This window comes from Aedes albopictus, chromosome 3, assembly GCF_035046485.1.
Source record: "Aedes albopictus strain Foshan chromosome 3, AalbF5, whole genome shotgun sequence".
Taxonomy (NCBI): domain Eukaryota; kingdom Metazoa; phylum Arthropoda; class Insecta; order Diptera; family Culicidae; genus Aedes; species Aedes albopictus.
This window is the reverse complement of record NC_085138.1, coordinates 114,391,552-114,406,158: the sequence shown is the minus strand read 5'-3', so window position 1 is coordinate 114,406,158 and position 14,607 is coordinate 114,391,552. Positions and strand designations below refer to the sequence as shown.

The window sequence follows — 14,607 nt, the reverse complement described above, 5'->3', positions numbered from 1 at the left end:
CTTTCCAATATTATTTATTTATAATTAATTCTACTTCAGTATATATTTGCTATATAATTGCATAGTTGAAAATTCGCTATTTACATTTCCTCATTGAACGGGCAAAAATTCTCATGGGATTTCAGAAAGAAACTCTGCCAACACTTCCTTTTGCTACCAAACCGAAAAACATTGCTGCCAACGTTACCAACTGTGATGCCGCTGTCAGACGATGTCTGGCTGCGATGGCCTGTCATCGTTCAAAAGTAGCAAGCAAAGCAAGACACGAAGTTGTGTAAGGAAATTCAAAGCCGCATTAAATCGCAAAATTTTGGCAGTAAAAAGCACCCGGACTGGATTAAATTACCACCAAAAGTAAGTTTTCGTTGCGCGGAACAGGTTTTGGTTGAATTCTGTGAATGAGCATTTGATTTTGTATGGAAATATTGCAAAAGTTTGCGCTTGTTGACATCCCGCATTCGAGGGAAAATTGGTAGCGTTTCGATGACTTGTGTGATTCGAAACTCGCCTCGCCTCGTCCTCCACTTTAACGATGAGTATCCATCGGGGGATCACCTCCCCCCGTTCGCCACCCACCGACACAGCTGTCAGCTCAGCTCTTTATCCTTCGTTCATGCTTGAAGTTTGCTTAATCATACAAGCAAAATAACGAAGGATTTTGCTATCGTTCCGTTTTAGGTTGTGCTGAACAAAGAGAAGCAGTGAACTTCCGTGAATAAACAGTGAGGACTGGTTCCGAATCCCGCACACAATGGCTGGTGCAATGATGTTCGATCGCGCACAGTCGCTGCAGCTGAATCGCCAGGATTTGTCCACGATTGCGGCCGATCTGGAGGTGGACGAAAACGATGAGGAGCAAATCCGCCAGAAGGAGCAGAAGATTCTCGAACTGGGCGAAGCGTACAAAAAGGAAGGCAAGGCCAAGGAGCTGGCCGATTTGATCAAGGTCACCCGCCCGTTCCTGAGCTTCCTGAGTAAGGCCAAGGCGGCCAAGCTGGTCCGGTCGTTGGTGGATTTGTTCCTGGATCTGGAAGCGGAAACCGGAATCGAAGTGCAGCTGTGCAAAGAGTGCATCGAATGGGCCAAACAGGAAAAGCGCACCTTCCTGCGGCAGTCGCTGGAGGCCCGACTGATTGCGCTGTACTTCGACACGGCCATGTACACGGAAGCTCTCGCCCTCGGCAGCCAGTTGCTGCGGGAGTTGAAGAAGCTGGACGACAAGAATCTGCTCGTCGAGGTGCAACTGTTAGAAAGCAAGACCTACCACGCGCTGAGCAATTTACCCAAGGTAAGGATCTTTATCCAAGCTAGGCGTATTTGAGATTTCGACACCAACATTTCAAAAGGGCGTAACTGCTTTTCGAGTCATCACCTTCTTTTAAAGCTGTGGATCATGTATTATGCTTTCCATGTATTTCACAAGAAGTACTAGATGGGAAAAACTTTCCTCTTTCCGACAACCACGGTGGTTTGAGTGTAAGGAAGGCAGTACGATCTGCAGCTTTGAAAGAAGGAACTACTTTCACATGCAGTTACGCCCTTTTGAAATGTTGGTGCCGATTTACTTAACATACCAACTTTCTCCCTTATTATTTCTCACAGGCCCGCGCCGCGCTGACCTCGGCCCGTACTACGGCCAATGCGATCTACTGTGCCCCGAAGGTGCAGGCCACACTGGATCTGCAGTCGGGAATCCTGCATGCCGCCGATGAGAGAGACTTTAAGACCGCCTTCTCGTACTTTTACGAAGCGTTCGAGGGCTTCGACAGTGTCCAGAGCCCGAAGGCCTTGACCGCCCTCAAGTATATGCTGCTGTGTAAGATCATGCTGGGCCAGAGCGACGACGTGAACCAGATCGTCAGCGGAAAATTGGTGAGTAGTGGAGTAATCTACTTTAAGGGCGGACGGGACGGTCGAGAAAATATCCGCCATTGCTCTGTTGCTACTAAGATGGTAATCTCAGATTCTACTTCATATTCTGCAACAAAAACCTATCATTGTGTATGCTCACTTGCAGTGCATATGCTGATTGGTTTTCAGCATCTTCAGTGCGATAGGTCTCGAGATTACCATCTTCAAAATCGCGAGGCAAATTGTTAGAAAGAGAGGCAAGATAGGAAAAATAACACGGCGTCCCGTTTCACCTTAATTAAAATATAGGTGCGCTGCTATCACTTTTCTGAAGGAATTGTTGAAGTTATCTCTGATAGAATTAATTGAAGAATTTTTAGTCGAATCCCAGGAATAACTTAGTTTGGAGTATATTCAAGCGCTATTTAACTGGCTAATTCACTCAATTATTTATAGTTCTGAGCTACCTTCTTTTCTCTTATGCCATACTTTTCATAGCAATTGTTTTGGAATTATTTCCTACGATATCGTCGTCTGTCAAATCTATGCTCATGCTCCTATTTTGACAGGATCTACAACCTATAGCAATGGGAAGAATTGTGCATTTCCGTGTTGTTATGTTGGACAGAAACTTAAATTTACCAAGTTGAAGGGGCACTAGGCGTCTTGATTCGTCGAGAAGAAATTATTCGACCTGGTCAACTTACTGCTGTGTTATTCACATTGTCTTCCATCACTCGGATTTCTTGCGAACACAATCTTTTCAGCTTTGCTATCCGGCATTCTTTCAAAATGCCCTGTGGGAACCGGACATTTGGCATTAGGCGTCGCTTCTGCATGTGTAACGTGTGCACTACACGTGTAGTTGAAATTTGTTTCAGTTAACGCTTATATTTATTATCCTGAACATCGCGTGTATACCAAATGCTACGAGCGAGAAGTTCCTACAATAGAAGTACCGCGCAATTCCTACTGGAAATATTCCAGGAATTCCTGAACAGTTCCTAGGAGTAATAATTACAGAAACATCTTCTAGAAATGCTTGATAAATCCTAGCAAAAATGCTTGGAGAAATTTTGGTAGTTGTTCCTCAAGGAATCTCTGCAAATATTCATGCAGGTATTCTAAGAGGAATTTCTAGAGAAATTCTTGTAGGAATCCCAGAAATTTCTAGAAAAACCAATCAGGCATTCTTCCTGGAGGAATTCTAAGAGAATTTTTCACACGATTTCTGCTGAAATTTTGCTTGGAATTCTACTTGGGATGCCTGTTCTGCCCTCGGACGCATAAATGTCACATGTTACAATAGAAAAACAAGAGAAAAACGCATTTGAAGTTTCAAAATGAACTTTGACTATTGTCTCATTTGATTGACTTCAACGCAATTCAACTATCGAAATACAGGGTGTTAGGTTCATGAGTGCAAACGTTTTAATGGGTGATAGAGGACCATAAATGGTGAAAAAAAAATGGTCTACGCATATGGTCAAATCTCAACCGTTACGTAGTTATTGAACTTCCCATGTTTTTGAATATTTTTGCTTTAACTGGCAATAACTTGAAAATGGTCAAACTTATCGAAGTTTTTTAACCCTTATTTGAAGGATTTTTGAATTTTCTATCAAATGGCATCTTTGAATCGATTGGTTTAGTTAAATAACTAAGTTTTCTAGAGCAAAATAGCTAAAAAAAAAAAAAAAAAAATCAAGTGTAGAATTAGCATAAGTTAAAATACACATAAATACAAAAAAAAAAAAAAAAAGCTAAAAATAGTGTATTTTTATTGTTTTTGGTCAATTATCTTTGAAACATGCGTAATAAATTAAAATTCTTTCTTCGGCAAAATTGTGGCCCCTGTTACACTCTACAATTCGTTCTTTGACAATAAACTTCTAGCTCTTATCGTTTTCTTGCAATTTTGATTTAAATGTGCAGCACAATGCGCAAAAAAGTGCTTTCCATGACAGTTGCAAATTTATGATCTGAAATGCGATGTTAAAATCGAAATTGCAACAAAACGATAAGAGATAGAAGTTTGATGTCAAAGAATGAATTGTAGAGTGGAACAGGGGCCACAACTTTGCATAAGAAAGAATTTTAAATCATTACGCATTTTTCAAAGATAATTGACAAAAATGAATTAAAACACACTACTTTTGAGCTATTTGCTCAAGAAAACTTAGTTGTTTAACTAATCCAATCGATTAAAAGATGCCATTTGATAGAAAATTTAATGATCTTTTGAATAAGGCTCAAAAAACTTCGATAAGTTTGACCATTTTCAAGTTATAGCCAGTTAAGGCAATAAGAGTCAAAAACATGGGAAGTTCAATAACTACGTAACGGTTGAGATTTGACCATATGCGTTGAACAATTTTTTTCTCCATTTATGGTCCTCTATCACCCTTTAAAAAGTTTGCACTCAGGAACCTAACACCCTGTATATACAAATTCATATGTTGACAAAACATTTCAAAAATACGTATCAAAATATGACATTTAACATAAAAACCTCTAAAATGTCAAAATGTGTGCGTCCGACGGCAGTGTTACTGTTCTTCCAAAAATTCTTAAAATTCTCCCAGAAATTCCTGCTGATTTCTTCAGAGATTTCTTCAAGGATTTCTCAGGATGTCTTTTTGAAACACATACAGAAATAACTACTGATATTCCTTCAGAAATACCTACTATAATTTCTTCGAGATTGCTTGCAGAGTTTTCTCAAGCATTTTCAGCAGTTATATCTCCAATTGTTGCTCTTAAGAATCCTGGAGAATTCCCTACAGGTATTACATGGAGAACTCAGAAAAATCCTGGAGTAATGTCTAAGAGGAATCCCAGTAGTAGCTCCTAAATTAATCTCAAGAGGACTCCCAGTAGGAACACCAAATATCTAAAAAAATCCATTAATAAATGACAGCAGAATTTTCTGGAGGAGTCCCTACAAGAATTACTAGTGGTGCTGTCGGAAGATTCTTAGACGAATCCTTGAATACTTGGATGAGTCCTTAGAAAAATCTCTGATGAAACAACAGGAGGAATTTCTGCAGGAATCCATGGAAAAGGCGTATTCCTGGAGGTTTTCTGAAAGTATCCTCCGTTCAAAACCAGGACGTTAGGCAAAGGGGTCGTCGTTGTGATTGTGTTGTTCAATTATGGCCCTCTGTTAATTGTCAACTTCTATTCAATTTCTCTCGTCGCACACTTGTGATTATATCCACCGTTTCTTTCATTACTTTCGTTACTCCCTCCTTCTTTGAGTAGTATTAAATTCAACGAGAAAAGCCAATAAAATTTCAATTATCATAAAGTCTTGCGGTGATTAAACCTAGAAAGTTGTCATTCTTTTGTGCCAAAAGTAATTATTCAGCCACTTTTTTGCTATATGTAAGTCACTATTTTCGAGTATTTGGTCACTAAAATAACTATTTCGACCATCAGTTCTTGTTACCAGCCCTGACAACGGTATTGAATTCGTCCCAATTTTATTGGGTGGGCGTTTTGCTGCTGAGAGGAAACAGAAGAAAGAACCATACTGGAAAACCGAGAGAAAAGTCGTTTTGTAAAGTTTTATGGGGTCTTCCGGGTGATCACCTCACCATGTTCCGGTAATTGTGCGTGAAAAATTGATCCTTTGTTAACATTTTTGCACCCCCTCTGAAGCAAACCAGACCCCACGGTATTTCAAAGTTAATGACTGTTCCCAAAAGATTACGTTTCAGAACTAAAACATAAGAAAATACAACTAATTGAGTTTTTGCGGAGAAAATTCGGGGCGTCTACTACCTGGAAAAACCTGGAAACCGGGAAACCTCAGGATATTTTATTCAACAGGGAAAAACCTGGAATACTCAGGGAAATTTTTCACCGATATTAAAAAATATAACATTGGATCATTTTCATAAAATGTAGGTAGCGTATTTGTAGATGTACTCAGAAATAAAGTTCACAGAGTTTACTACACGTGGGTATGAATCAAAAAGTTTTCGATTATGTAGTGTTACGGCCGACTTCTTCACCCTGGCTTAAGCGTTAAACCAGGTTTAACTATATGGGTAAGCCTGGCTTACCGGTTAAGCCGAGGTGAAGAAATCGGCCCTTAGTGTATCCATCATGAAAATTGGCTACAACGATTTCTCCATAAATTCCGTCAGTGTTTCTTTCTGGCATTTCTTTACCTTTGCCTCCCAAGGTTTTTAACAAGATTCCTTCCGTATTTGTTCACACCATTTGTTTAATTCCTTCCGGAGATTCTTCCGGATTCCTACCAGCATTTTTCCAAGATTCCAACATTTCTTTCCGGGATGCTTCCTTGAGAATCTTCCAGGGTTTTGGAATTCCGATCGATTACTTTAGGAATTTTCACGAGGATCATACAGAATTTCTCTAGAGGTTTTCCCTGTATTCCCCTCAGAGTTCCCGTTCGTTTCTACCAGGATTTATCTCGAGATCTTCACAAGGGTTTATCTCAGGATACACCGCAGATTTCTGTTAGAGTTTCTCTCGGGATTCCTCTTGAAGGAGTTATTCCTGGGATTTCTACTAAAGCTCCTCCAAGGGTTTCAAGGAGTTTTTCATTAATTTTCTGCAGGAACTCTGCTTTAAATTTCTTCCGAGGTTTCCCCTGCGATTTCTTCAATAAATTTCCGATAGCTTTCTTCTAGAGCTTCTCCTTGGATTTCTACAGATGTTTCAGCTGGTAGATTTCCCAAGGCTCTCGTGGGATTTCTCGGAGTTTCTTCCGGGACTTCTCTCAAAAGATTCCTTCCGGTTTTGAACCTAGGATGTCTCAGTTTTTCAGAATTTATCCTGGACTTTCTCTTAAGATTTTTTGGAGAGCCTTCTGGGTTTTCTACAGGAGCCATTGTTCATGGAGTTCGCCCGTGATTTTTTTCGGATGTTTTTCAAGGCTTTTCCTTGTAGTTGATTATCTAGTTTCTTGCAGTGATAACCTTGAGATTATTTTCTTCATTTTTTTTTCTGGATTATTCCCAGAGCTCTTTCCGGAATCTCTAATATAAATTATTCCGAGATTCTGGATGCTCCTTTTTGGGATTTTTTTTTTCGAAAATTGCTCCCGGAGTTCTTGCAGGATGTTTTCAGAGTTTTTCTCGGAATGTTTCCTGATATAAGAAACGAGATTTCTTGTAAGAAATATCTGAAGGAATCTTGGTAAAATTTTATGAAAATCTCCGCAAAGAGTTATTGCAGAAATTTCGTAAGGAAATTAAAAAAAAAGTCCTGAGAGAAACTGGGACATTTGGGAAAAAAACATTTTGGCTTATCCCAGGAGAAAATTTAAGGGGGATCTTTGAAAATTTCTAGAAAGAAAACCGCAAGGAAACCCACGAAAAATATCAGAAATTTGTCACTAAAAAAACCTGGCAGAACTTCTGCAAAAATCGCGAGAGAAACTGTTGGAAAACTATTCCGAAACCACTAAGAGAAATTCCTGGAAGAACTTCGGAAAATTTTTGGAAAGATCTCCGGGAATCCAGCGAGAAACTCTGGAAGAAAATCCGGCGGGGGCTCATATTCTAGCAAAGACCCCGTAAAAAACCTCGAAAAAACTAAAATCATGAAACATCTCGAAAGGAGCTTTTTATTGAAGCAAATATGTAAAAACCTCTGGATGTACTTGAAACAAACTAGAGAAAACCAGACGAAAACCTTTAATAATTTCAAAACCCTGCGAGAAACTGGAAATCAATTCAAAGGGTGAATTCTGGAAATATTTGAAAAAAGAATCATGGGTAGAATTGCGAATTCTCAACATTACTACTCCATCAGCAAAGAGTCCTAGTTTATATTCACACTGGGTATGAAATTTAACGGTCATACAGTTTGTAAAATTACTGATAGAACATAGAAATTGGGCGGTAAGAATTATCACAGACAAACGGACGTAACACTTGCAAAATTTCCATCGACCACGCTTTTAACGATCATTTTAAATTTTCATAGTTGTGACTTTCACAACCAGAGGCGCACGCATCGTTTTTCTATGCGTTTGACGTTTCACACTAGCGCCTCCTGTTGACAATATTGCACAACACAGTGATTCGTGCAACTTTTCCACCAGGTGATGGTAGTGTGAACTGGGCGATGGATTTCCATGAAAATCGTTCAAGGTGTTACGTCTGTTTGTCTGTGGAATTATGATCAGTTTTCCTTAACCTCGAAACAGCCGCGAGTACTTCGGCTTCCTAAACTAACATAGTATTAAGGCAGTAATAAATTGTAAAATGTAAAATCAATGTAAATACAAAAGATTTCGGCTCAGTTATGCCCATGTGGCGCCCGAGCCTTCCAAATAAACGAATAAGTAAAAAAATATGATCAGACGCTGGATAACCAGGCTTTTGAATAACTATTACTTTGACCAGTCTCCATTCTCTGGGAGAATGGAGATTCTTCAGAATCTCCATCTGGGAAATTTTTCAGAAGATTGAACTTTATCAATTGTAAAGTTCCCGGAGAAGAATTGTGTGAAAAAAAAAGAGCTATAGAGAACATGGAGACATGGTCTGTCCAGAGAACCGTCTCTTGAGGAAGTTTCCCAAGAGACCAGTTTAGCTGGGCAGACCTTTTTGGTGAAGTTGAATATCCAACGGTTCAAGTATTCGTCACTCTCGTTAGAAGATGAGCCGTTCCGCATGTTGAGAGCCACTCTCCAAAGCATTGTCATTGAAGTTTTCTTAAAAGGCCTTTAATGAAGTGTCGACAATATCTACGCTTTTTCGCTTTCAGCTGGTTGTTCAGTTGTCATTTGAGCTTAGCGTACCGTAATCCGGGGTCAAATTGATCACTTTAAAACAACTTTCGCGGATAACATTAGTGCCAATTCAAATATTGCCAAAAGAATTTCTGTAAAATCAGTATTCAGTGGATCTCCATGAAACTATGTGACAGAATTTTGCTCAACAAATTTAAACTTTTAGTTAAATTACTTCAAAAATCAATAAATTGAAGATGTCACTTTGGGGTGAAATTAATCAGTATCAGGGCTGAAAATCGTCGCCGTACGACCAAAAAAGTCGACGACGAAATCGAAAACTAGATCGCCATCGTTGCTCGTTCCACATCGGATGACTCATTCAAGCCAGCGAATCGTCATGAAGGGCTTGCGTCGTGACGAAAATAAAATCTTCATTCGTTTTGTTTCGCTTTTCGTCCAAGTGCGTCTAGCCGACGGAGTTAATGTTGCCACCAGCAACACAAAAAAAAAAAGATTTTAATAAAAAAACAATTGCACCTGGAATCAAACAACGAACCTCTAGATTGTCAATCCAGCACTCTTACCAACTGAGCTAGTGAGGTTTCACACCACTTTAAGTGCCGAAACGCCAATAAAAGCTATTCCCAGTTGGCATTCGCTTGGCCCGTCGTCGCTCATTTCCAGAGAACAAAGAGGACGACGAAAAAGTTGGTGGGTGACTATTTATGATTGAGCTTCGTCGTGAAGCTCGCAGTCGGCGACGAAAAAGCTAATCGTCACCGTTGTTCTTTCGGATGAAGATTGTTTTATTGTTATCTTCACGCAGTGGTGACGAGAAGGACGATTGTCAACCCTGATCAGTATACAATTAAGCATCGGTTAAAAAGAAAAATGTCCTTATCCACTTAATTTTGCTCTTCTAAACACGAATAACGCGTCAAAACTCTTACAACTAGTGAATTTGATACTCAAAATGCAAAATTAAATTTTGAAATTTCCCCCTTAACGCCTAAAGGTAGGCAATTTCCTTTCAAATAAGTGATTTCTGTTACAATACATGACTTTTTTGTCAAAAAAAGAACTTATTTTAACTTATTCATATTCAGAATAGCTTTATAACTTTCCAACCAAGGCTGCTCAAAAATGTTAAAACATAAAATTTACGGGAAGTCCTAGTGGCAATCGATTGTTTAGAAGCTATGATTTCAGCTAAGTGAGAAATGCATTACAAATTTCTTAAAAAATAAGGCAAAACTAACTTTTTTCTTAACAAATAAAAGTCTAAACTCATCTCTAGACATCTATCAACTAGATGAGGAAAGAAGTTTGAGATCATTGCGACGCTTAGAAGTTCCTGGTAAGCAATTACAATGTAGTACCCAAATGATAAATTTCACCCCGCTGATCAATTTGACCTCGGTTTACGGTACTCTTTATAAAGATCTGAGATGCCATTCCTACAAAAAACTTTGAAAGCATCAGATTTTTTAAAGATACAACTGGGTGCAGTCTTCATCCCAGCCAAGTGTGGCTGGTCTTTTCTTGAAGTATGCACGTCGTTTTTGTAGTTCTAATACGCTCTTGTAAATCAGTTCGGACAGGAATCGATACTAATCCAAAGGTGATAGGGGATTGGATGTTTCAACTCCAAAAGATACCGCTTCTGCATACTTTTGCCAATCGACATTTCTAGTGAGGTCAAAAGGAACCTGAATTGGTTCGTCTGACCTTTCGCAATTATGTTTTATGGTGGTTATAATGGGCTAGGGATCACAATGAGGATCTTCGATCACCTTCCACAAACAATCGAATAATAGTGTACTTGATCTCTGAGAATGGTCAAACAATAGAAATACACTAGAACTCCAATGGCGCTGTAGTCACTTTTAATATTTATTTAAAATAATAACTTTATTTGTAATAATTGTTTGTTTTTAAGTGTCCAGCTTGTGGAGGATCTTTTGTTTTGATAAACAAAATTTATTTGACACTTCTAGTACCGCTACGGACGTTGTAAGGGCGTGGCAAACTAGATGTTAGTCACACGAACAGTCGCGACATTGGACTTCTGTGGCTAGTTTTTCTATTGGTCAAACCGACTTTCTTTGCCATCGGATGCAATACTTGTCACTTCACCTGTATTCAAAACGTTCAAAGTGAAATCGTCGCACAATTCATAGAAAATAGCCGCTCTGCGATTCGTCATAAGGCTCGCCCCACCCGTGTGAGTTCATTTCACCCAGAATTAAAACTGGATGTGATAGTGTAGAAACTGCGTTTCACAGATGACGACAGTTAATTGAAATTCCTGGAGGCATGTAAACGAAAGCTACGCAAAGATCTTTACCCTTTGCGTTATTTGGCAATGGCAAGCGACAATTTCTACGCCAGGATGAGTCGGGATTGGAATTCAATAAAATATGTAGCTTTTTTATCCCCAAAAAGTACTGCCCCATAATATCCATCTTTATCCTGGCGTATAATATTGAAATCGTGGAAGTTGAGTTTGTCTTCAACGGAAAGCCATGTGTCACAAAGTCCGAATATATCACAAACTCTGAATCAATTTAAACAAGTCTAATTTAAATTTTGAACTATGCCAGTTCCACTGTAGCACAATGATCATATCATGCACCTCACTTGATGAATTAGCCATCGAAAGATATGATTGAAGCAAGAAAAGGCCATGATTGTGTTAAATTCCGTAGATATTCTTCTACTGTTGGAATAAAAATCCACAAGCGATCCACAAGAACCCTTAAAGTTAGCAGTCCTCGTTTGGGCTTGGGTGGTTTAGTTGAAGCTCGAGGAGCTTTTGTAGCCTTTTTCTTGCTACTTTGTCGAATGCTTTTTTTCGAAGTATACTTAACAGTTGGAGGCGGGCTCACTAGGTCTTTATTGCAGCATGGAGTAATCTGAGCAATCAGAGGCCTGTTTCTTCAGAGATTTTAAATTTACTCCGCCTCCTTTCGCATTATGCAAATTTTTGAGGAAAGATTTCAAAAAGATCTTCCGTTGCAATCCCGGCGAATGATGACTCCCGTTTTCTAGGTGCGTGTACCTCCGAAGAAGATCCTGCTGCCTCATCAGTTTCGCCATCGTTCTGATCATCAGAAGACAACTCGTGATAGGGATTTGCAAGTGGGACAGCTGATTCAGACACGGAATCTAGTGTCACCATCTCCGCATATGTCTGTCTGGAGCGCCTTACAATAGTGTGACCACAGACAAACAGACATATTACTTGGAACAAAGTGCGATCAAAATCATCGTCACAAAAGTATAATCGCCCAATGCTAATTAAGCTGTGTTTCGCAAACCCGCTGAGTAGATGGCGGTAGTGTGCAAACGTCAAACAGGAGTAAAATCGGTGCGAGCACCGTGAGCGAGAGATTTGCGAACTACAGAATATTTGAATAATCCGTTTAAAAGTGCAACTATGGGAAGTGGTTAGAGTGTGACGTCTGTTTGTCTGTGGTGTGACTCTTATTTTGAATGCGTCTTTTATAGGCCGGACAATCTTGCAAGTCGTGTGGATCTCCACCACAGTAGCTACATTTTTCATCTTCCTGTATGCCATGGTCCTCTGACGCGCTACAAGTATTGATAATGACAAGAAAAATGATAGAAGTAGTCGTTTTTATCATTTTCTTCCGAGAGCTGGCTGTGTATGCCTACACTAATACCTTCTACTGTGTTTTGTTCATTCCCACAGGCAATCACCTACTCCGGCCGGGATATCGATGCTATGAAATCGGTCGCCCAGGCTTCGCACAAACGCTCGCTGGCCGACTTCCAGGACGGTCTCAAGCAGTACAAGCACGAACTGGAGGACGACGTCATCGTGAAGGCCCACCTGGGAACCCTGTACGACACAATGCTGGAGCAGAATCTGTGCCGCATCATCGAGCCGTATGCCCGCGTCGAGGTTAGCTTCATCGCCGAGCAAATCGCCCTGCCCATCGCCCAGGTCGAGAAGAAGCTCTCGCAGATGATCCTGGACAAAAAGTTCAGCGGCATCCTCGATCAGGGCGTCGGCGTGCTGATTGTGTTCGAAGAAACACCGGTAGACAAAACGTACGATACGGCCCTGGAGACGATACAGCACATGGGCAAGGTAGTAGACACATTGTACCAAAAGGCTAAGAAATTGACGTAAGTATTCCTGCGGGGTAGCGGGATAGTAGATTCCCTTCTATTTAGGCTTTTTTGTTTTCCGATTTGTATGAAAAAAAAAAAATATTCAATTTGTCAATCATTTTGTCGTCTCTATTACCCGTTATCGTTGGTTGGTTCATTTACAAACAAGAATATATAGCAAAAAGAAACAAGTCCACTAGCTGCAGAAAATAAATTGCAAACTAACACAACTGAAAAGTGACGAAATAATCAATAATAATTCGCATCAAACGCTGAACCACTGGAATGCAACACTAATGACTGTAAGACTTTGAGTAATAGACCGGAAACTATGATACTTATAGCGTTAAAACATTAATCTACAACTTACGCTGTCTGAAGCAAAACAAAAAAAAAAGATAGGAAGAAAATAAGATGATTAAGATGAAAATCAATATGAGGAGGAAGGATGAAACTCCAAACTCCCAGCTGAATAAGACCATCAGGAGGAGCAGTCCGCTGCAGATTTGATTTAGGAAGAACCTTCAAACCATTATCAAGTAAATTATTTCGTAAAAATCTACGTCCGAATGCGTTGGTTTACTGGACTTGGCCGTGATGACCACCTCCCTTTTGTAATTCATGTGTTGGCAAGCAGATAGGCGCATCGTTTAGGTTCGATTTCCGCTTCAGAGACGTTGTATGCTGTTTCGTTTTCTATTGGGGTGCCGCTCTCTGTTTTCGATCACGATCGATGCTCGCCAGATCAAGTTCTACCGATCCACTAATCTTGTCCGCTGCGCTCCTATCGCCTTCCCGTACCAAATGGATCTGTGGCGAACATCGATTTTACAGGGTTGCTGTCCGGTATTCTTGCAACATGTCCTGGTCACCGCATCCTTCCGGCTTTGGCCTCCTTTGGGATGTTAGTTTCGGCGTAGAGTTATTATTGATAACTTCCCAAAAACTAATTCGTTTTGGGTGGCAGACGAAGGAACTTGATCTGGAATAGCACTTTGAATAGACAGAATTCACGATGATCTAGCGGATGTTTTAACTCTTCAAATGGTTGGCTTTCTTGTGAATTGGGCAGATTATCCATTCCTTCCACTCCTCCGGTAGCTGTCCAGTTTCGTAATCCTGACTATCAACCGGTAGGAACCGTTGGTCAACTTTTCTTAGTCAATCAATTTTAGCTACGGTTTATCCTTAATTTTCTTCAGCGTGGGAGTTGTAGGTATATTTTTCGTCCTCTATTGCACTGACGTTGGCTCAGTCTCCTGTGCATACGTCACAAGAGTACCAAGATAAACAAATTCGTCCACAACACCAAACTTTTCACCACCTAGCACTAGTTCGTCACCACTACCACGGGAACATGCGACAGCGTGACAAGTTCCGTTCCAGCTCTCTTTTTCGCTCCTTCCAGTGCTATGTTAAACCACAGAAAGTTCGAAGGAGCATTGACCTGCTTCAGTCCGACTATGGTTGCCATGCCTGCGATCTTTCCTCTAATGGCTGCCGTTGGAGGTTCCACAGTCTATCCGTCGTCGACAATTGGAATTCTGTCTATCGCTCGTCACAATAGATCTAAAAGCTGGTCGTCCTGGTCGCAATAACTTATACCCAACAAGAAATGAAAAAAAACGGTCGTCCATTCCCATCGTTCAATAATTCCTCGATGTGATCTATCCACCTGGCCGCCACCATTTCATTGGTTTGTTAGTCAGAAAGTTTCAATCACGCTCGTTGCAAATGACGGAAGAAAGTGCTGTTTTTCTCCGCACGCAATTGCAGGTTCGTAAAACTTCTGCATAACATTCTGTTCCATACTCACTAGCGCTTGAGAAACCACATTTTGCTTATGGTTTTATTCTTGTTTCACTATATCGCTCCCTGCTCTGTCTGGTCCTCGACAC

The 14,607-nt window shown here is 40.3% G+C and overlaps 1 protein-coding gene across 1 annotated transcript; it reads left to right on the top strand.

Moving 5' to 3' along the window:
• The first annotated feature begins 199 nt into the window (after positions 1-199).
• On the top strand, positions 200-13,271 carry LOC109430464 (26S proteasome non-ATPase regulatory subunit 11-like). The gene is made up of 4 exons (XM_029876744.2): positions 200-354; positions 679-1,288; positions 1,603-1,872; positions 12,285-13,271. The coding sequence occupies exons 2-4, from the start codon at positions 752-754 to the stop codon at positions 12,726-12,728; spliced, it is 1,251 nt and encodes a 416-aa protein (XP_029732604.1). The 5' UTR covers positions 200-354; positions 679-751; the 3' UTR covers positions 12,729-13,271.
• Positions 13,272-14,607: the final 1,336 nt, after the last annotated feature.

What these genes read in the sequence shown, in the direction of transcription:
- LOC109430464 (XM_029876744.2), top strand. Translation starts at nt 752, where the DNA reads ATGGCTGGTGCAATGATGTTCGATCGCGCACAGTCGCTGCAGCTGAAT. An exon ending in CGCTGAGCAATTTACCCAAG is followed by an intron (nt 1,289 to 1,602) that starts GTAAGGATCTTT and finishes TATTTCTCACAG; the next exon opens with GCCCGCGCCGCGCTGACCTC. An exon ending in AGATCGTCAGCGGAAAATTG is followed by an intron (nt 1,873 to 12,284) that starts GTGAGTAGTGGA and finishes TCATTCCCACAG; the next exon opens with GCAATCACCTACTCCGGCCG.